At 40.4% G+C, this 21246-nt stretch overlaps 2 protein-coding genes across 3 annotated transcripts; both read right to left on the minus strand.

Annotated features, from left to right (window-relative positions):
* Positions 1-1641: 1641 nt before the first annotated feature.
* Positions 1642-7928, minus strand: slc26a1 (solute carrier family 26 member 1). Of its 2 annotated transcripts, none has more exons than XM_042059985.1 (3): positions 7842-7928; positions 3915-4568; positions 1642-3778 (listed from the first exon to the last, which is right to left on the minus strand). In XM_042059985.1, the coding sequence occupies exons 2-3, from the start codon at positions 4539-4541 to the stop codon at positions 2261-2263; spliced, it is 2145 nt and encodes a 714-aa protein (XP_041915919.1). In that variant the 5' UTR covers positions 4542-4568; positions 7842-7928; the 3' UTR covers positions 1642-2260. The 2 variants fall into 2 exon arrangements, with proteins under 2 accessions (XP_041915919.1, XP_041915918.1); XM_042059984.1 differs by lacking the exon at positions 7842-7928 and adding an exon at positions 5472-5596.
* Positions 7929-12168: 4240 nt separating this feature from the next.
* rbp4l (retinol binding protein 4, like) lies at positions 12169-14227 on the minus strand. Its single transcript, XM_042059986.1, has 6 exons — positions 14084-14227; positions 13561-13678; positions 13246-13382; positions 12924-13036; positions 12590-12802; positions 12169-12369 (listed from the first exon to the last, which is right to left on the minus strand). The coding sequence occupies exons 2-6, from the start codon at positions 13675-13677 to the stop codon at positions 12359-12361; spliced, it is 591 nt and encodes a 196-aa protein (XP_041915920.1). The 5' UTR covers position 13678; positions 14084-14227; the 3' UTR covers positions 12169-12358.
* Positions 14228-21246: the final 7019 nt, after the last annotated feature.

A 21246-nucleotide genomic window follows, 5' to 3' on the forward strand; every position in this document is an offset into this window, starting at 1 on the left:
CACTAAATTGCATTATCCACACTCAATTCTCACTGGTATCTGCTAGACAACAAGTACCAAAACATGATTAGTTCATAGATTTCACATGTAAAATTCATTTTATACAACCCCACCCCCATCTTGCCTGTTCATAATTCTGAGAAATTCTTGAATTGTGTGCATGTGTGCGTGTACATGTTTATGTTTATGTCTGTGGGTGTGTGTGTGTGTGTGTGTGTGTGTGTGCTTGTGTGTTTGCCTGCGTATGTGTGTTTGTGCATGTGCATGCATGCGTACATATGTCTACTGTGTGAGTATGTGTCATACATATGATTACTGTGAATGTATGTGTGTGCGTGTGTATCTGTTTATGCACATGTGTGCACATGGAATGGGTTAAAATGACCCCTGGAGGCAAACATACTGAAAAAATTGGTCATCCTAGGCCCTACGGTTCTCAAGATATTCACAGAAAACTGTGTCTGCCCTACCCTCCTTTCAGGGGGTCCAGTACAGCGGGGGGGGGGGGGGCTACAGATCAAAACAAAAAATGATGGTTCCATGCTATCCATGTGGGGTTACATGCCCACCAAGTTTCGTGTACCCCGGTCTTTCAGTGTCCCAGGAATCCTTGTTGGTGTACGGTCACTAAATGTACACATAAATTATTTTATTGTAAGGACCCCATGAACGAAAGTTCACAAAACTTGGCATGCATTCGGAGTTTGTCATAATGATCCTACACTTTCAATTTCGTGCAGTTTTGACCATGTCAGCCAGAGATATTGTGATGAAAACACCTCATTTTTTTGCTTTTTAATTTTTAACTAGGTGGCGCTATACATGAAATAAGTGGTAATGGGATGGGTTGACATGCCCCCTTAAGACCAACATACAAAAAAAAGGTGGACCTCCTAGGCCCTACGGTTCTCGAGATATTCACAGAAAACTGTCTCCGGCCACCTACAGGCCAGTTGGTGTATAGTAACATAAATTAATTTATTGTGTGGCCCCCCATGAATGGAATTCCACGAAACTTGGCGTGCATTCAAAGGGTGTCATAATGATCCTACACTTCCAATTTCGTGCAGTTTTGACTATGTTAGGTCACAGATACCTGCGATTACAACACCTCATTTTTACTTTTTTGTGTTTAACTAGGTGGCGCTATACATGAAATGAGTGGTTATGGAATGGGTTGACATGGCCCCTTGAGATCAACATACAAAAAAAAATGGTCCTCCTAAACCTTACGGTTCTCGAGATATTCACAGAAAACTGTGTCTGCCCTACCCTCCTTTCGGGGGGTCCAGTCCAGCGGGGGGGCTACAGATCAAAACGAAAAACGACGGTTCCATGCTATCCATGTGGGGTTACATGCCCACCAAGTTTCGTCTACCCCGGTCTTTCAGTGTTCCGGGAATCCTTGACGGAAATTTGGACATGCGAAAAAGCGCGGCGCGGCGGTCATAATAATATTGTCATGCTTATTCTTTGCCTCCAACAACAAGCTTTTACCTGCTGACATTTTGGTTTATTGTTTGATCTACTGTTCAGATCAAATAGGCCTGTAGGTTTAGAATAAGCTGTATTTGAATACTTTATTGTAATTTTCTGCATTTATGTGTTTGTGTAATGTATTTGAGACAACAGCCTTCCAGCTCTGAGGGTGGATTTTTTATATGCATCATTTTTGTCACATATCCAACAAAACACATGGTCACAGAAATAACAAAAAGGCCTTTCTTCAGGGGCCATGAGATGACATTTAGTTTCTAGGCTAGGTATCAAAATATGGCATGTCTATAAATAAGATTTGTATCAAGTACATCAAGTATACCCCCCTTATTAGACATTCTCTGGTATACCTATATGTATACAACAAGTATAACAATGTAGTTTTTGATTAAGATACCCAAGCGTATGCTTAAACAAATATTACTGACATAAAAAGTGTGTCGGTTTTAACTTTTCAAAAAATGAATCCTCTAGATTTGGTCAAATTTCATTCTCATTTTTCTATTCTCTTCTGATCTATATAGTTTTTTCTCTCATTCAGTGCAATGAAATTCACAGAAACAGACATTCAGTAAACTAAGGGAATATCACTTTAAAGTGAAACATGGTCTTTAAAGCTATTGTGTTCTTAAAATCATTCATTTAAAGTGATATTTAAATATCCCATTCACAGATAGCTTGTGGATGACCATTGGCATCAGTATATCTCTTAACTTCTCCAATGAAACATACACCACATGCCGATTCTCGCGACCCATGTTAATTATACAGGTGTATTGCCCGCTGCTTCTGCTGTTGGAACATCACTGGCAAAAAACACAGCACTGTGAACCGTATGAAACAATAAGCTGGGCATGTCCTTGTCAGCCGGCCCAAAAAAGGCTACTCGCTTCAGTGAGTCTATGACTGAAGTATTGCAGCATGCTAAGAGAACTGTGACACCAATTTCTTTATACTCTTTCACTACATTTTTAAATGTGGTCATCCCAGTGGAGTCAATAAAGGGCATGTATGAACAATCTATGATGATAGTATGGAATTCTAGGTCATTGTGAATGAGTTCTATAGTAACTTCACCATTCACTTGGTCCGCTTTCTTACTCTGTTTTGCCGCCAAATCTTTTTTTGCTGCTTTCCTCCTCCTGGTCACTTCAAGGAATGGTTCGAGTCCAACAGTTTTGTACAAGGACTTCAAAAAGATTTGCTTGTTGGCATAGTACAAAGGTGACTGAAAGCGGAAAATTTTGACCTTGGGGATGGTCTGTAGATTTTGGTACTCCTCTGTGTCTTCATAATGGCAGGAGTTATTGACCTGACCAAGTAAAGACACTTGGGGATGTTGAGTTTGTGCCACGACACACATCATGGAGAACACCACCCCAACAAGCAATCCCAGCTCCACACTTATGAGCGCCGTTGATGCCATGGTCACGATCCAGACGATGGCGTCCATTTTGCTGACACGCCACATGTTGGGCAGATCCCTGAATTTGCGAAGAGCACCCCTCAGGCTCACAATGATGATGCAGGCCAGGACACACTTCTGCAAAGCATAGAAAAAAGGGGCAAAGAAGAGCAGGACTAAGAGGACAACAAAGGCACTCACAACACTGGACACTTGTGTTTGGCATCCTGTAGAGTCCTTCACCATGGTCTTAGCCAGGGCAGCACTGGTAGTGAAGCTATGGAAGAAGGAAGGGATGATGTTGCAACAGCCAATGGCTATCATCTCTTGGTTGGGCCTAACTGTATATCCATGCTTTTTGGCAAACATCTCCGATAGGGAGACTGTAAAAGCAAAGCTAATGACTGCTAGCGGGATTGCGTCGAACACAACCCGGGACATCATGTCTACACTAGGGACCTTTGGCTGGATGAAGCCTGTGGGGATTGCCCCGGAAATACTGGAGCTGTACGTTCCATGGAAGTCAGCGAAATGGGATGCTACGGTTGCACCTGCAACCACCACAAGCTCAGTGGGAAGTGGTATTTTCAGGCGGTCCTTAAACCGCTCTTGGATCTCTTTGCCAGCCACCAGGATGCTGATGCAAATGGCACTTGTTATCATGTCACAGAAGTTGGTCTTGTGAATGTTCTTGAAGATGTTGATCCAGGTGACTACCACAGTGCCGTAGCCTTGGTGACGAGGGATCTTCAGTCCCAGAAGGTACTTGGCCTGGACAGTGAGGATTGTACACGAGGCACCAGTGGCGAATCCATCAAGCATTGGCCCAGAGAGATAGACTGAGACAAATCCCAGCCTTAACACAGCCATCAACACCTGCATACATACAAGTGAGAATAACAACAGGGTGGTCATTTATTAAGCTTGCAGAAATGGATAGTGCTGATGGCTGGTTAGTTATGTGTACAGAATGGAGAGTAAAGTACTGATAGTATTTAGAAGATGCCCATACCTGATAAATCCCAGCAAGTAAAGTTAGTGCAGTAGCAATTCCGATAGCGTAGCATTCTTTCCCACACTCCATGTCCAACACTCTTAATGTTGAGACATTCATAACACCACTGTAGGAATCCTCTGTGAAGTTCAGTGCATTACCACCAGCGGGCCCCTGTTTAGCGTCCTCATTCAGATCAAAGCCCGCCAGGTAGACCTCTCGGTCTACCACCTGGCCAACCATGAGGCTCATCAGGCTGAAGATGCCAACTGACACATGCCTGGAGGTGCCCATCAGGAAATAGATGATGTTGGCAAAAAATGATGTGTACAGGCCATAGATGGGCTCCAGCCCTGCCAGTAGGCAGTAGGCGATTGCTTGGGGGACAAGAATGATGCCCACTATGAGGCCAGACATGAGATCGCCCCAAACATACTCTTTTAGCTTGTATTTTGGCAGCCATAGCACTACAGGGAAGAGTCCAGTCAATGCGCCCTTTAACCTGGGCACGGAGCAGGTTAAGCTTCTGCCTATTTTGGACTTTATCACTTCGAGAGGGGCTTTGCGTTGTCGGACTCTTCTCTCCAGAGGTCCTATCACGGATGATTTGGTGTCCTCCATATTGTCTGGTGAGAGCGAACCCATGGGGTAATGGGGTTTTCAGCCAAGCTCCTGAAATGAAAAAAAGCATTCAGAGAAGGCTTTAATCTTTTATGAGTGATTGAAACCATTTAATGATAATCATGGCTTCATTCACACAGGCATTTAGAGCCATTACCAAAAGGTGTTATCCTGTTTGATCATTGTTGCCTGAGACAAAAAATACAATGATCACAGACAAATTCAGTGAATAATTCTGTAATCTATTTACAGTTGAATAAAAGATAAACCATTAAACAATGACACATTTGATTTTTGCAAGTTACAGGTCATGACAGGCTAGTTAAACTTTCATAAAATGGAACACCATTGTAAATTTTATTGTCATGTCTCTTTTTCCGCAATCCTTTATTACGTGGTATCCTAGCACTTGAGGTCTTTATTGATGCTGAGAAAAAATATGGTTGACACAAGTATGTAATGCAGATTTTACTGCCAGGGGGATTTTGCAGAGTAAAGTTTAGATAGCGAGCAAAGGGTTGCACAATCACTGTGTGCTCAGGGGAATAAATTAAATAGGGATGAGACACAACAATGCGAGATGGTATCATTCTAAATGACGATAATGACTATAGGGGGGAAAACTTCTGACATGAGTTTCCAAGTTTCCTCTTATAGTTGCAAGGAATGCATTTGACTTCAGAGAGGAAAATGAGCTAGTTCCACATAGTAATACAAACATCTATATGCAGTGAGCAAAAAGTGACCAATTTTAAACACTTAAGACGTGGCTGTTGTGACCTGACCTTAACAGTTTCAGACAGATACTTTCAAAACAAACTAACAAAACACAGAATGCAGAAACCAGAACTTTGTGAAATGTTGAACTTTGATATATAAGGACAAACATCCCAAAGCAATAGGGCCTAACCCATAAACAAATGTGGTAGTTTATGAACAAAAACAATGACTCACCCTAAAGTCAAGGTAGTTGATAGTGTTTTGGTGGCAGACGAAAAATGTCCATTAAGTCCTACCACAGTAGACAGATGTAGTGCGACTATACAGTCATGGAGTAGACCTTATGTTTCCCTCTCTCTCAAAACCAAAAAAAGGGAAGTCTTTAATCATGCAAAGATGTTTCTGATAGGCTGAATGAACAAGGGGTGGATCAGAGGTGTATGCTTTGTGTGAAGTATAATGACTATTTATTTGTGGAGCTCTGGCTTGAGCAATATAGTGAGGAACAGGGCAGCATTTGTAGAGAGACAAGTCAATCTTTGACTGGCTGGGTGGAAGTGGGAGGGTAAGGAGTGGGTGTGTGACTTAGCTCTCATGCACACACACTCTTTCTCTCTCCCTCACAGAGAAAATGTCCTGCAGATGCACACAGTTTGTTCTTCACCTTACCACATTCTTTTCAATACTGATTGACGTTTTGCAGAGTAATTTTTAAGAGGATGTTTTTCTCAAAGCGTAATTCATTGTGTCCCCTCTGTCAATGTATCTGCTAATTGGATAGCTAACAGGCCAACACAATATCATGAATGTTGTGTTAGAAGAGCTCCTGTTGTTGCTCATAGATATACAGAACCCTGGAGGTGTCATTGCAAGATATTTTTTATATTGAGAAAATTGGTGTTCATTTTACTAAATTGTGTGCTCATTTTACTAAATTGTGCTCTATTGACTAGATGTGCGCACAGTTTACTAAATAGTGTGCATGTTCTACTAAGCAGTGTGCTCAATTGACTAAATTGTGCTTTCATTTGAAATTTTGCAACAATCTAGTACAATTAGATCACAATTAAGTAAAAAGAGCGCACACATTAGTAAAATGAGTGCACATTCTCTCGATATTCAAACATATCTTGCAACGACACCTCTTGGGCTCTGTACTGATAGGTTACACGTCTGCCCAATACTATTTCTGAAGAGTTCCTCAGAATTTGAGAGACAAACCAGATATGGAAAAAAAACATGTGCAGTGTAAAGATATAGATACGTATGGATACTGTTGTTATTTGTTTCAGGGCAATTCCATGGAAAATTACATTTTTGATAACATCCATAACGGCGATAAAATGTGATAGTATATGGTATGATGTGAATGATTACATGAAATCTGAGCATTTGCTATTTTTGGATGAAGAATGTACATGAGAAAAAATGCACAAAAAATGAATGTTATCATTCACATCATACAAATGGCAAGACATTTCACTGGCGTTATGGATGTGACAAAAAGTAAATTTTCCGTGGAATTGCCCTTCATTGTCTTAAAGCTCAGTGCACTTGCAGATCAAAATCAGCATTTCTGGGATTAGTTAAGCTATTCTGACTTTTTGATCTTAAGTTGATTTGTAACCCCATTTTCTGCGTGGGCATGGGGGCTTATTGCATTATGCATGCACTGACAATGCTGTGATGTTGGACAAGAGGAATGGGTTTTGATTCATTGTATGTCACATGGTTCAATCTTATGATGTTAAGGGGAATCGGTTACAATTTCTAAAGCATAAAATCCAGTGTACGTGCTGTTTCTACCTTCACAATACTTCAATCTAGCCACCACAATATTCATGTTACAATTGTATGGGGAAAATGTTGAGATGTAGTCATGCTTGAGATGTATGGGGTCTATTCTCGTATAGAATAGAGAGAGCCAAGACAATCACAAGACACAAAATAGTGTTTCCCAGTATTCCCTCGTATATGTACACAATGACACAATTGTCACAGATGGGTATTGAAGGATATAGCACCAGTGTATCTAGCTTTATATAGTCATAGTGTGTTCATTGTTTCAAATGTAGGCAAGTGCTATGGTAGAACATTTTGCTTGAAGATGGAGAGTCGGAGGACTTCAGAAAAGCCAAATGAGATGCCTGTGTTTTACTGATAAATGTTATTGGTTACTGTTTTATTAGCTGTTATCATGTATTATTGCCATGTGTGGCTAAGGTAAATAAAACAGGTCAAATGTATATGTGTTAGTTAGGAAGCAATGGCTATCCTCACATTTGGTTACACTTATTCATTTAGAAGATATGATATTTAAGTCAGAGTTCATTACAGAAAGCTTACAAATGTTCTCAATTATGCACATCATATATACCACTCTAATTATGAATGCCAAACCCCCATTTATTGACAGAATAAGCTGTAAAAACACAAATGGGTAATTGTTTGGCTAAGCCTCTATGGATGGCTCCATCATGGCTCTACAGATTTCCATTGGCTTTGGACCATCCTCGTTTCATTTTCTTATGTGCATAAAAGGCACCATGGTTCATAGCATTAGTGTAATTTTGAAACACCTTACTGATAGGAGAGTGAACTCACCCGCATGACTGGAGCATGTATAAAGGGTAGAGAATGCATCTTCCATGCCTTCCCTCCCTGAGTCTTCCGGTGAGCGGTGGCTGGAGGAATTGAGCAAGGGATTGTGGGAAAACACATCTCACATAAGCCTCAGCCACAGCCAATCACTGACAGGCTGACAGAAAAGGGAGGGGTGTGTGTGATTTTGTGTTTGTGTGTGTCGGGTGGGGAGGCAGGGGGGGGTGGTGATGGCTGCTTTGTCTCTATGGCAACAGAGCCCCCCTGCTATGTCAGAGAGAGAGAGAGAGGGAGCTAAAATGGATCTTTATGGGTCAGCACAGATTCAGATTCAGCACAGATTCTGTGTATAAGGAAGATAAGAGGGGTTAATGAGAAATATGTGTCCTGACCTATTTTGGCAAAAGAGAGGCGCTAATTCTTGTGCTGATTAACACACAAATTCCTCTGCTTGTAATGCTAATGTCTATGCATTTCTCTGTGCTAGATTTATAAATTGATGATGTTGTTTTCACATATACTATATTCAATATACTCACAATATGATGTCATGTTTAACTCTAAGGGAATCAGTTATTCCCCAGTAACTCCAAGGTGTGCGACACCACAGTCAAATACCCCTTTTTGAAAGTAATCCAAAGTTATCACAATTCCCTGCTATTAGAGTATATATTTTCATAATTAGCTGTCAGAATTGTTATTGAACTGAAATGCTTTAATGTAAAAGCGGGGTGGGTGGTGTTTCATTTGATGCACGTACACCAAGTGATGATTGCCAGTGGGATTGGTGTGCTGCAGGTGCATGACCTTTTGAACTACTGTGAACTTGTAGTACAAACTTTCCAGTCGAGGGATTATGAGGGATTCTCACAGGGGCCAGCTGGCCTGTTTGGTGTGGTACAGTCATGTCTCCAGCCCCACCTGTGTTCCGGTCCTCCTGGGTCACGCTAACCCATCATTATCCATTAACTCCTCCAAGAAAAATACAACCTGTCGACAATCTCGGACCATAAATGTTTGTGTGCCGATCCATTAAAGGGGGTAAACTATTGCAAGGTCTCGTGCTTTGTTTAGAGGCACTCTTATCTTGTGTGAGGTGTTCTATTCACGAGGTGTTCTGTCAGCATTCGTGGTGGTGTGAAAATGAACAAGCTGTTTAGGATCTGACCAGACGTGCCACCTACAGTATATTGAGATGCCATCTCTGACATACTGTACAGTAGATGCCACGCATCAGCTTGATTCACCCGTAGCAAAGTTTACATTCAGGAGCCTTATCATAGTTAATAATATGGTATTGAGTGGACAGCTGTAAAGTTGAATTGTTATATGAACTCTTTGTAAGGTTATACCAACTAGATAGATCTACCTAGATCTACCATGCCAGAGGAAGTGCTTGCATTATGGTCTTTTTTTTGTCTGGAAAAAGGTAAGGTTAATAACTTCGGTTCTGACCGGTCATGTCATCTGAGAGTGACTTCCATCAAAGGAACTTGACTGAAAGAGAGAACAATAACGTATTACATTTTTCAAGCCAAGTTTTTTGTCTACATGTTCTGCTCAAAGATTTTATCACTGCGATAAGGTTCTTTGAAGTCACTGTATTTTTTCAAAGTAAAAAAAAAAAATGCATGTGACAATAAACTTCCTTGTATCCTTGTATCTTGTATCCAAAGTTACTTTGAAGTTACAGTGGCTTTGACGTTTTTTTGGAAAGACAAATACATGTATCTGTATTTGTAGTGATAAGACAAATATGTTTATTTTATTTTTATTTTTTATCATGAAACCCTGTTGATCTATTTCAGGTTACTTGTGGGTCAATCTAAACATTGGTGGTTGGACAAAGGAGGACAGCTCAAAGAATCCCACCACTAGGGGGAACCAAACAGTTTGATGAAAGCAGTCAAACCGTGACCAGAGGTCTGTCCAGAGAGCTGTGCTGGTGAGGTCTTACATAACAATCATTAACCACACTTACCATTTGTGTTGTTAAAGCATGTCCATCAAACTCAAGATGTTTTTTTAGCTTCAACCGTAAATGGAGTTCTTGGAATGTTGCAAATATTCAAGACTAAAGTAGAATACAATAGATTAGCTAATTTTATGGGCATGAATAATGTATAACATCTCATACATTAACCTGAATAGAAGATTGGATTAAATTTGATGTGGATCTGAAAAAGGGTAGACCTTGGTCGTATCTGGCCCAGTGTCTTCTGATGCATACAAAACTACACTTGTCCAATCATACTGGTAAATGATGGCAACCTTCCCTGATGCACAGAGACAGACCTTGTGGAGTTTTCTCATTTCTTGCATACACCCACTCTGGTCAGAGTTTGCCAGAGCTTTCTATCTAATCTAATTACGTAATCAACTCTGTCCCGTCCTTAAGTACTTGTTGGTCATAAGGTGCTTTCATTGGCTGGGCCAGTGCAAGCTGTCGTCTGGAGGGAACGGAGCCATCTGGTCCTATAGGGACCCAGTGGTCCCCAGGGGAGTTTCTTTAGGGTATGTGTACATTGTTGGGTGGAAAGCAATTCAGATATATAATCGGGTAAAACTGGTTTCCCTGCGCCATCAAACATCAAACGTTTTAAACATGGTCTATGGTCTATGAATCATTTTAGGTCTATCACTTCAGATAAGACAGTGGAAAAGAAGTGTGTATTAGTGCATAATTGAACAACTTAACAAACAAATATTACAATTTAAACACACAGAATGCTTGATTCCAAATGTGAAAACACATCAGTGTCATATTTTCTGTTTGAAGGTCATAAGGCTGTCATACAGCCGCGGCTCACATGTAAAGTATCTTGTGTGATGCAACGCGTGAACATGGTAACAGTGCCTGTCCTTCCGGTGTTCTGAACTCAACATCTTGGCACTCCTAACATGATGACCTTCTTCCTGAAACTCTGCACGGTTGTTGTCAACACTTTGGCTCTTTAGAACACTTTGGCTCTTTAGCCCAAGTTTGTGTTCATCTCCTCACTGTTTCCAACATTTACTTCACAAGAACATTCCGAGACAGCTTGGAATCACACACGTGTAATCCCGTTTACAGACAGCTTTAGCCAAAGGTTCAGTGCAGAAATGGATCCCACTGAAGTGTGGTGTAAGGATAGACCTCAGGTGATCCATGACCTTAGCCTTTGGCTGTGTGGGCAGGGTGCTGGCCAGGTGTATCAACAGGATGGGAGGGGCACAAGATTTAAGAGGACAGATGCTGAAGAGAGTGGATTGAGGCTAAATCTGACCCTTTTTTCCGACCCAAAGATGCCAATCTTCTCTTGGGCCAGAAATTAAAAATAAATGGTTGCTGGGTTGACCAACGATACAGAACATTTTTATGAAATCCTCTACATAACTTTGACTAACACCACTTTGTTAGATTGTTAGTATTTTACATTTGCTGTTCCACTTTAGGGAGACACAAGTGGATCACCTTATATTATGTTAATATAATGACTGAACATAAGCATAAACATTAAAAGGGTTTATTTTGAAAGCTTCACATAGAGCTACTAACTGGACTGAAATGTGTTGCATAACATTGGACTTGTAAGATCGAGACTGCTGGAGTCAGGAGTTGTATAATGTCATTGGCTATTCGCATCCTCTGCTAACCAACCATAAAATCTTAAGAGGAACATCCTTTTTGTAGACTAGACACCTGTCACAATCACTTGAGTGTGAACCTTGACCTTTTCAAGTGATTTTTCTTACTGTAATAAAGTCAAAGATCACTGCTCATCTGTCGAGGTGCAGGATTGGTAGGTAACTTATAAAAGATATAAGAAAAATCTGCACACTCCAGTCTGTACTCAAAACTGTGAATGCTTTCAGTCGGCAGACCTTCTTCAGGCAGAATAAATCATACTGAATGAGCCAGGGTTAATACTTGAATTTCCCCTTGGGGATCAATAAAGTATCTATCTATCTATCTATCTATCTATCTACAGTGTTTTTTTACAAATAAGATTAGACCTCTCTCTCTCTCTGTCTCTATCTCTCTAAGAGTAGATATATACTGTAGTAGTCAGTATGTTTGAGGTTAGTAGACAAAGTTATGTTAAATTTGATGGCAACAAAAATAATATTTGCTGGGGAATTTTCTGAAAAGGTCAAATTAATACCAATATAATACAATAATGTATAGTACAAGGCCAAATTAATACCACTATAAAATAATTGATCATGATCATTGATATGGATACATTTTGGTTGGTATGTTGGTATGTTTATAAAATATTCTGATGCACAGTAGAAAGTCCAGCAGAATACCTCCATGAAATTACCAGGACGGGGCAACACGGTAATGTTTGTTTAAAAATATTTTATTTGTCACACTTGGTACAACACAACAAGTTTCCCTTGACACAGTGAATCACAAATGGCTTCTTCCCAACGTGCAGCTCGCTATAACAACTCTCTAAAGCACCACTATTGACCCGGATGCCCCCTCCCATGCCAGCATGCTGAAGGAATCCCTCTGAAGAAGAGCCCACTGCTTAGCAAGCTCCTGTGGTGGACACGGACAAAAAGACAAGAGAAGCAGAGATCAGACATGGTTTGGTCCTCATCATGCCATTTCAATGCTGGCTTAGAAATTACTTAAATATGACTTTGAAAGTACTGACTTAAAAATAGAGATAAACCTATGGGACAAGAATTGTTAGCTAATGACTTTCCATTTGGGAAAGTTGAAAACTCAGGTTGCTCGTGGCATGCGAGGAACTTACCGGACTGGAGAACAGGCTGGAACTGGCCAGCCATGCAGATCTCCTCCTGCTTTGCGCGGACCACACGCTGGATGGCTGGGGGCAGACCACGAGGGTTGCGGGAGAAGACCAGGGCATAGCCATCCTCACAGGTGCCATCGTCCTTCAGGGCGCGGCAGGCATAGGTGATGGCATAGTTGTCATAGTCGGTGTCAATGATCCAGTAGTTGTCACCTAGAGAGCAATGAAAAGAGAAAAAGAGCACAAAACTCAACCACACATCCAAATAGCAGGGGGATGGCAAGATTGCAGCCGATGGAAAGCAGTTTTATTTTGTGATGATGGTTCTGCTTACCTCCGCTGGACAGGTAGCTGGCCAGGCCCTGGTAGTTCATGAACATCTTGCCGGGAGCAGTGGGGTCAGGCACGGTGTACTGGGCAGCCATGTCAGCGCACACAACCCAAAATCTATGACACAATTAGAGCCACCATTAGCATTAGCAACAGTTAGTAATGGAGAAAAAAAATAATGCAGATCATAATCAATCAACAAATCATTATAAACACGGTAATCATGGTTCATAGTCTGTATAAAATGTCTACCAACGGGACAAATCCATCAGTTAACCCATTAATTATATTTTTGAGAAAATCAATAAATGGGGTCCGTAGCTTACCCGAAGAGGGTGACACGGCCCTTGGAGGAAGCAGTCATGGTGCCGTCATCATCAATGGTGTACTCAGCGGAGATGTTGTCCTGCAGGAACAGGCCCTCAGGGTCTTTCTTCTGCTGGGCATACCACTTGCCAGCATACTGCAGAGAAGAATCACAAAGAGCCAGGGGGGTTTAGGAAAATCCACAGTCTGTACACAACACAGTTTTTTTAGACGAGCAGAGAGCCAGATGAAAAATAAAGCTCTCTTCAGCTTTTCAGTATCCCCCTCCAGACTAAGGGGAATAATAGTATTAATTCTCCAAGACTGGGACTCACTCTCTTGGGGTCGAAGTCCTGCTTGACCGTGAAAGTGTCCACCACACAGGAGGCAGACCAGCAGCGCTCGATGTAGGACAAGAGCACAACGAGCAGAGCGAACTTGTAGTATTCCATTCTGTGTGGCAAACAAGAAGTGTGATGGTGAGCAAAAGCACTAATGCATGACATCTGAAGTGGAAATGATGACTGTAGCTAACTCAGTGGGTTATAAGAATAATCTAGGAGTGACTCCTCAACACAGCATCCTGTTATAATAGTACATGTCGCATACAGGCAGCTAAAGTCACTAACAGCTGGACATTGTAACACAGTGCAGGCTAATTTTTAAGCAGAGAGGATTTTCAAAGAGCTACAAATGCAGGAAATGTCATGAAATGACAATACAAAAACTAAAACCCCCAAGCGATGAGTTCATATTAAATATAAGTTCATATTAAATTTCTTTCACAGCCTGCAGTCAACCGTCCACAGCCCAAGTCCCATGTTCGTCCCTCATTCGTTAACCCATAGGGAGTCTTACCTGCTTGTACGGTTAGATCAAAGCCAAAGAATAGGCTAGGTTTCAGCTGTGTGGATACTCTCTCTGTGGTTTTCCACTTGCCTGTGACGACTCTCTGTCAGAGGCGCCCTTTTATATTCCTGCCATAGATGGGCTTATTGATTATTTTCACTTCATGTAACTAAATAAGGTGCTTAAATCTAAGGCTAAGCTGTTTGTAGAAATCCTTACTGTAAGCTGGCTTCTCTCTCACTGAACCCTCCCATGTTTGCCGTAAAAACAATTAAGTCTTTATGTAACGACCCACAGACACAGCGAGGTGGCCCTGAGTAACAACGTGTAGTACTAGGTGCTACAAAAACAAACATCTTTACGCTGTTACTAACTGTCCTATTGACTTAGTATCAAGATAAATATTTCAAGTCTTTGGGATGACTGTGCTGTCCTATCAGTGCCTTGATGCATTATACTGGCAACATAGTGTGCAGGACAGCGAGCATGAATTGTCAAATATAAAGAAAAAAATGTTCAGTGTAACTGTGAAAGCATTATTGCAGAGTAACACAGTGCACAAATGTTTGGGAGATGCTTGGAAAACGTATGTTGCATTTGAAGCTGCCATGTTCATTCTTTTCATCTGAATTTTATGAAAGTAATTGGGATTCATTGATCCAGTCAGTCAGATTCAAACCGTCCTGGGGGGCTACTTCTGATTTAGCCAGCTGCTTTTGGCATAGTGCCACCCTGATGAGATGGGCATGATTACTCAAGCAGCTTTCCACGTGGCAAAAAAGTCTCTTATGTAATCCCTCTGTTGTTGTGTCCAACAATGTGCTCACCTCATGTGGCACCAATACCATCCGCCTAAGTTCAATAGTCTCTTCCAAAACTCCGACTCTAACTCTATAATTACTCTGTGTTTGTGTTTGTGGCTGCATCCTCTCTGGTTGTGTAATGTCTGTCACCTCTGGTGATTCTGTTATATTGTATTTTTTTTCTAAGAACTGAAGTAATGCCTTCCATCACATGTTTGGGTTTAGCTGAGGCATATGATTACATATAGATGTGTGCATGACTGTAAATTAATTATTCTCATTAACAGAAGTAATATATATTATTATAATTGACAAGTATTTTATATTTTGTACTAAACACAACACACAGGCTATAGAGCAGTGATTCTATCAAAGATGCTCACAGTCTTTATCCAGTGCTCTAGTTCACAATATGCAGTATTCATAACTAGGATCAAAGCTGTTCATAATGCAATGACAACAGTTTGATGCATTTTTAAATGTTTCATATAGGTTGCTAAAGCATACAATTGTTAATTAATGACTAAAGACAGTAACCAGCGTGAGAATCCATTTGGGCTGACTTTAAACTAATAGACAACAACATGCTAGTTTAACATTTGACTATTCTTTATTTAACAGCATTAACAGCTGAATTATTTATTTGTAACAAGTATAATAGTGACATTTAGTGAGCTGGAAAAGAAATGAGACAGATATGTGTCACGTGTTGATGCTTTGAAGGTTCAACTATCTCACGTGCAAGTGATTTCTTTTTCTGTGCTCTTATACAATGGGAGCTATTTGTATCTGGGTGTAAACTTCTTTGGGCTATCTCTATTTGATTTCCTCTCTACTGATCTGATGATTATGGTCTGTCGATGTGTGTGTGTGTGTGTGTGTGTGTGTGTGTGTGCGTGCACATATGTGTGTGTTTGTGTCTGTGTATGTGTGGTGCTGTTATGTCAGAGTTTCAGAGGAGGCCATGATGATTCACATGGATCCACATAACTCAGAACATGCCAGTCAAGCTTTAGAACATGCCAGTCAAGCATGCCACACTGTGATTTTTTTTTTTTTTAAATGGAGCTCATTCAACTGACACAACAAAACAAAATATACTTCCCTTCAGAAATATTAAACTTTCAATTGTCGGCTCAGTCTAAGTCTAGCCTATAAAAAACTGTGAAATTACCCTTACTTAGCTTTATCCTTAACTTCAACTGAAAATATCAATCTGTATGTTTCTGGTCTGAGACTGGTTTCAGAGACTGACAACATCTGGTTGTCTATTGCTATTGATGGCATATTGATAACAAGGAATGTAGAGTAGGCCTACATAGATTAAGATTACAGTGGTATGGCATAGTACAGTAGGCTACTATTTGCCTAGCAGCCTTCACCCCTCTCTTGTCTTGCTCATAGCCTTGCGCTTCTAAAATGCGCTAGATTTGAAGAACGTGCGTACAGAACAGATGGTGAATGTAAATTAGCCTACAGTCAGTAGCCTAAGATGTCTTCATGGAAAAACTTGGCATAAAACGAAAAAGGCAACATAAAACGGAGTGGGAGAACAGCGACATTTAATCAGTTTTCCCCAAAGGTAGGCTATATTTAGGCTATTGACAAACTTTATCACCTATCATGCGTTTGGTGTGACTTAAACCTTACCCCTTATGCAGTTTTACACATTAGGCTATGCTAGAATATGAAAAAAGTTATTGAAAGGAGCTACGAAAAGGCATGCTGCACAATGTGCACAGCAGTAGGCCTACTGTTTATTTTCTTCCATTCATCAAAGTGGTAGGCTACGTATTCATAAAACATTAATAACACAACTGAGCTTGGGCCTCAATACGGGTCCTAACTGCTTAAATTAAATAAACGTTGCACATACGAACTTTCTTTAGGAGAGCTGTAGCCTTTCTGGATTCTGATACCAAGCATTAAACATAGGCCTATACAGTCTCATAATACCCCCTTTTCAAATGAAAAATCCCCATAAAGGCAGGCCTCTTCATTCTTCATGAATTAAATGAATATTAAATAAATAAAAAAAAACAAGAATATAGCCTAACATGTAAACAGATCATTTACATGTTATAAGGGGTTATTTGAGCTACCCCTGCCTTTCCTACAGACTAGAGGTAAAACATAGGTTTGACAGTGTTGCTTTGTTAAGGCTATAAGATAAGGTTTATAAAGAAAAACATTTACTCTCAGTAAATGTCATGTTAAGGTGAGTTTAACAGGTCTGACCTTTACATTATTCAAAGATTGCTCAGGAGCTAGGCTTACTCCATTGATGTAGTATGTGACGAGATCAAACTCCCAATAGACTTAAAATGAGTTGAGTATAACAACCTGTGCAGGTTTTTATAGGCTGTATTATGCTTTCAATGCATGTCATATATTTTAAGTGAATTTATCAATTAGTTTCCGCAAAATTCTCCAGAAGTCATCATTTAGGGGTTATTTTTCAAAATGTTCATCACGGGGGAACATGCCCCCTAACCCCCCTAGCATTTGGGAGGCCCAAAAGTATTTTATGTCATGGGGCCCAAATTCTCAAGCAGCGAATAAAGCATTTTTGTAAACTGTGACCACTTATTTTTGAATGGTAAATTATGTGAGACAGCAAGGGTGTAGTGGGTCTATTTGGAAGAATCCCAGTCTGTCCCTGATAATAGGTTTGCTAGATTTATACTCCAATATAAATTAGTCTCATTTTGTAAACGTGTACAGACTTGGCTGGATTAAAGCTCCTCTTCTCGATATAAGGCCACCTGGGCTTTTGGCATCTGTCAGAGACGCTACTTACAGTGATATTGTCTATTTAGAGATGATGCCTGAACGATTAGGGAAGGGCTTTTTAAAGGCCTTCCACGGCTTTCTTTAGGCATGCACCAGCAGCAGGCTCCTATATTTACACATGTAAACAGTGAGTGGCAGCTTGCCATCTTGGTTTTATGACTATGTCAGCAAGTTCTTGTGTTCTCTCCTGAACAGATTTAGCAGGTGCATTTTTTACATGCTGCTTTGCTTTTCATGGATATGTGTTTTACTGCCTATATAATGCATGGAGAATATGATAGAATATGAATATGGTTCTTTCTGTGTGTTCTTTTATCTCTCTCCAGGTATGCAAAAATGTGTGTGTTGCTGGAGGAGGATCAGAGAAATATTGCATAACAATGTATTATAGGCTATAAAGTTGTTATATGCCAACAGTAGACTATGGCTTTGACTATGACGTTAAGGTTTATTATTGGACAGCGCTGAAGTGCCTATCCTCCATGTCAAGTCATATGGTCGATGCTCAACTTCACATGTCCGACATATGTCTCTGCCGTTAACCCTAAACTCAAATTCCTCCTCATGTTGCCACATTTACCTCTTCCTCTCCCGAGTCTAACCTCGTGCTGATCACTCCCCCTCCACCACCACCACCAAAGCTCTGATCCCTCTCAGGCTTTGTGTTTAGTCCAAACGGCACTCATCTGCGGGTAAACCCCTCCAATATGGCTACACAGAGCACGTGGACACCCTTCCCTTCCCTCAAACCCCCCAATCCCGTCCTAATCCCCCACTGAGGCCCCATGTGTTAGAAGGGTTGGCTGGGTCCAGGTCCAGCCCTTGTCCAGACCCATCGCCAGAGAACAAAAGTGTTCTTGTTTCTCTCTCTATACCCATTCGCTTGCCATAGCTGATCAGCCTTGCTGATCCAGCGTATATGGCGCCGTTTCAGGGTGCACCCGAGTGTTAGTCTAGAACTCTCTGTACTAACACCACAGAAGTTTGGTTCCCATCATCAGCCTTAACCCTTCGGGAAGTGTTCGGGTCTGTGGTACCCGTTTTCAATGTTTGCTAAAAGAACAATTATTGAAGAACAATGCTATTTCTTCAAACTCAGACTCACTGGCCTTGGCTCATTTTCTCTGAATTTCCCCTACACATAACTATTACACATGTGGTGTTCTGGTCTATTGGACCCAAGTGTAATAATTGTAGGTACTATGTACCTTGACTGTGTCCTTCTTCTAACTGGGCCTGCTGTGTGTGTGTGTGTGTGTGTGTGTGTGTGTGTGTGTGTGTGTGTCTGTGTGTGTGCATGTCTGCATATTGGACAAAAGCGTAACCATAACCATGTCTGAGTATAGGTGACTGTGTGCGGGAATGTTGTCTTTCTGCTCCGGCTATTCCCAGACACAGTTACAAAAAGTTGTTACATTTTAAGCACTTGCACCTGTTCTGATTAAGTTCTAAGAAATAAGCCTCAATAATTATCAAAAAGCTTGTTTCTAATTTTTTACCTTGTTTATAATTGCATTTTCTAATTTTCTCACAAAAAAAAAAAAAAAAAAATTCATACATATGATCATAAATGTGATCTCACAGGGGGGGAAATATGAACCATAAATGATGTCTATATCATTGGTAATTGAGCTAAAGTAAACATCTGATTTTTTTACATAAATAAGTGTTTTTACATAAATTGTTATCACTGTATTGATTTAAAAGCCTAATAATGTGGTGGGTCCACCAGACCCGGGAACATTGGCTGAGAAGCAAAAACATTAACACCTTACAAGGGTTAAGTGTGTTGGCAATTAAGCTCTGTGTCTCAGCTCTATGTCAGTCAGTGTGGTTACATGTGCAAAACATGTGCAGAGTAAAGCACCAATCAGAGTATTATCAGAATTCTGTGAACTAAACTAAATTGACTAAAAATCCGATTCCCAAAACCCTTCAGCAGGGAGTTTTGAACATTCTAACAAAAGTTTCACAACAATGGAAAAACTCTGTTCCACAACAATAAGGTTCCATAGAAAGTTATAAACTCCAACTGTAATCAGAGTTTTGGTTACATCAGAGAGGGTTAAATGACAAATTTAATCAGATTGAAATTAATACTCAGGTTCTCTGATTTTATAAAATTGGAGTTCAATCAGAGAACTCAGTTTAGATTACATTTTTATTTGGAGTAAAGAATTTAATCGGAGTGAAATCTGATTGTTTGCATGTAACCACACACTGAGTGTGTTACATAATAAAAAGCACCTTGATTTGAGTTCGGATGCATGTCTAGCTTTACTAGAGCTGTATTTGAAATGGTAGAAAGTTTCCGACTGACTCACATTTGCCAGTAGGCCTAGATAACATACACAACCATGATCTCTTCACTAAAGTATTTTCAGGAGCAACAGATATGTTACCTTACTGGGGATTTCCTGCTATTTTGAGCTTGTTTTGGGGGGTTGTGGAGCAATACTGGGAACACAGTGACCTTTTTATCTTACAACACCATTACAAAGCGTGATGTGTAAGAAAATTATGGTTTACGACACAATGAATTCCTTGCAACATAAAAATGCTCAATGGAGAGGTGTAAAAGAAATTGCTCTGATAAACCTGTAACGGTTAGAGTCCACAGCAGACATGGCTGGGCTGTAACTAACTTTGTGAGCAATCATTTAGTCTATTGAAAGCATGGCGGAGGTCAGGAGTAGGCAGTACTCTGGCACACTGTACTGTCATCCTGGCACACTTTCATGACACTCTGGCCTATATTGTGTTCTGTGATCTGCTGCCATCTTGTGGTTGTTAGAAACAACATAATCTAGCAACCTCACAACATTGGTGAAAGCATCCCCTAAACATGATATGACATGTCCAGGACTTGCCAGGTGCAAGGCAATGAAGCTTCCAAAACTATGCCAAAAACTCAAATGTCAAAATACAAACTCCTTTTTTCAAACGACAAAATTCATACGACAAAATAGGTTGTTGGTTGTATGTTTTATTTTAAAGGTCACGGTTGAGCAAGGTTTGAATTAGCCTTCCGTTTTAAAACAGAAAACATTGCAAGGTTCTATTTAGAGTGGTTTAAATTGAACTAAAAAAGAAAAAAAAAAACACACACAGAACCAAAATGTTGTTGAAGTGCAAAAGAAAGCTTCAGGCAGTTGATTTCAGAGAATCTTCCAATCCATTTTATAGCAGCTAAAAAAAAATGTCAGCAGTTCTCTGTTTAATGTCCTTTTTAGATATCTCTGTGATAAGAGAAACATGATGGTTCGAAAAGAAATAGGTGTAAGTGGGTCACTCGTGCATCACACACTGTCCACCCTGAGCCCTTTCTGTACAGAGCACTCCCTTCTCAATATCCCATCTCATGATGACCAAATCTATCACTCGCTGTATCCGAGTGCTTCATCTTGCTATTAATGTGCAGATTATCTAGCTGACCTTTTCCTTAAGATGGATAGAGTCCTTTATATAGACCTGCTCCTCTGCGCACAGGGGAGGATTACTGTATGTTATAATGGAATGGGTACTTCCTTGGGAAAGCCACTGATTAATTTGGTATCCATAGATTGAGTTATGATA

This window comes from Alosa sapidissima, chromosome 13 (assembly GCF_018492685.1).
Source record: "Alosa sapidissima isolate fAloSap1 chromosome 13, fAloSap1.pri, whole genome shotgun sequence".
In the NCBI taxonomy this organism is placed as follows: domain Eukaryota; kingdom Metazoa; phylum Chordata; class Actinopteri; order Clupeiformes; family Clupeidae; genus Alosa; species Alosa sapidissima.

What these genes read in the sequence shown, in the direction of transcription:
- slc26a1 (XM_042059985.1), bottom strand. Translation starts at nt 4,541, where the DNA reads ATGGGTTCGCTCTCACCAGACAATATGGAGGACACCAAATCATCCGTG. An exon ending in TACTTGCTGGGATTTATCAG is followed by an intron (nt 3,779 to 3,914) that starts GTATGGGCATCT and finishes GTATGTATGCAG; the next exon opens with GTGTTGATGGCTGTGTTAAG.
- rbp4l (XM_042059986.1), bottom strand. Translation starts at nt 13,677, where the DNA reads ATGGAATACTACAAGTTCGCTCTGCTCGTTGTGCTCTTGTCCTACATC. An exon ending in GGCCGTGTCACCCTCTTCGG is followed by an intron (nt 13,037 to 13,245) that starts GTAAGCTACGGA and finishes ATTGTGTCATAG; the next exon opens with ATTTTGGGTTGTGTGCGCTG. An exon ending in CAGCTACCTGTCCAGCGGAG is followed by an intron (nt 12,803 to 12,923) that starts GTAAGCAGAACC and finishes ATTGCTCTCTAG; the next exon opens with GTGACAACTACTGGATCATT.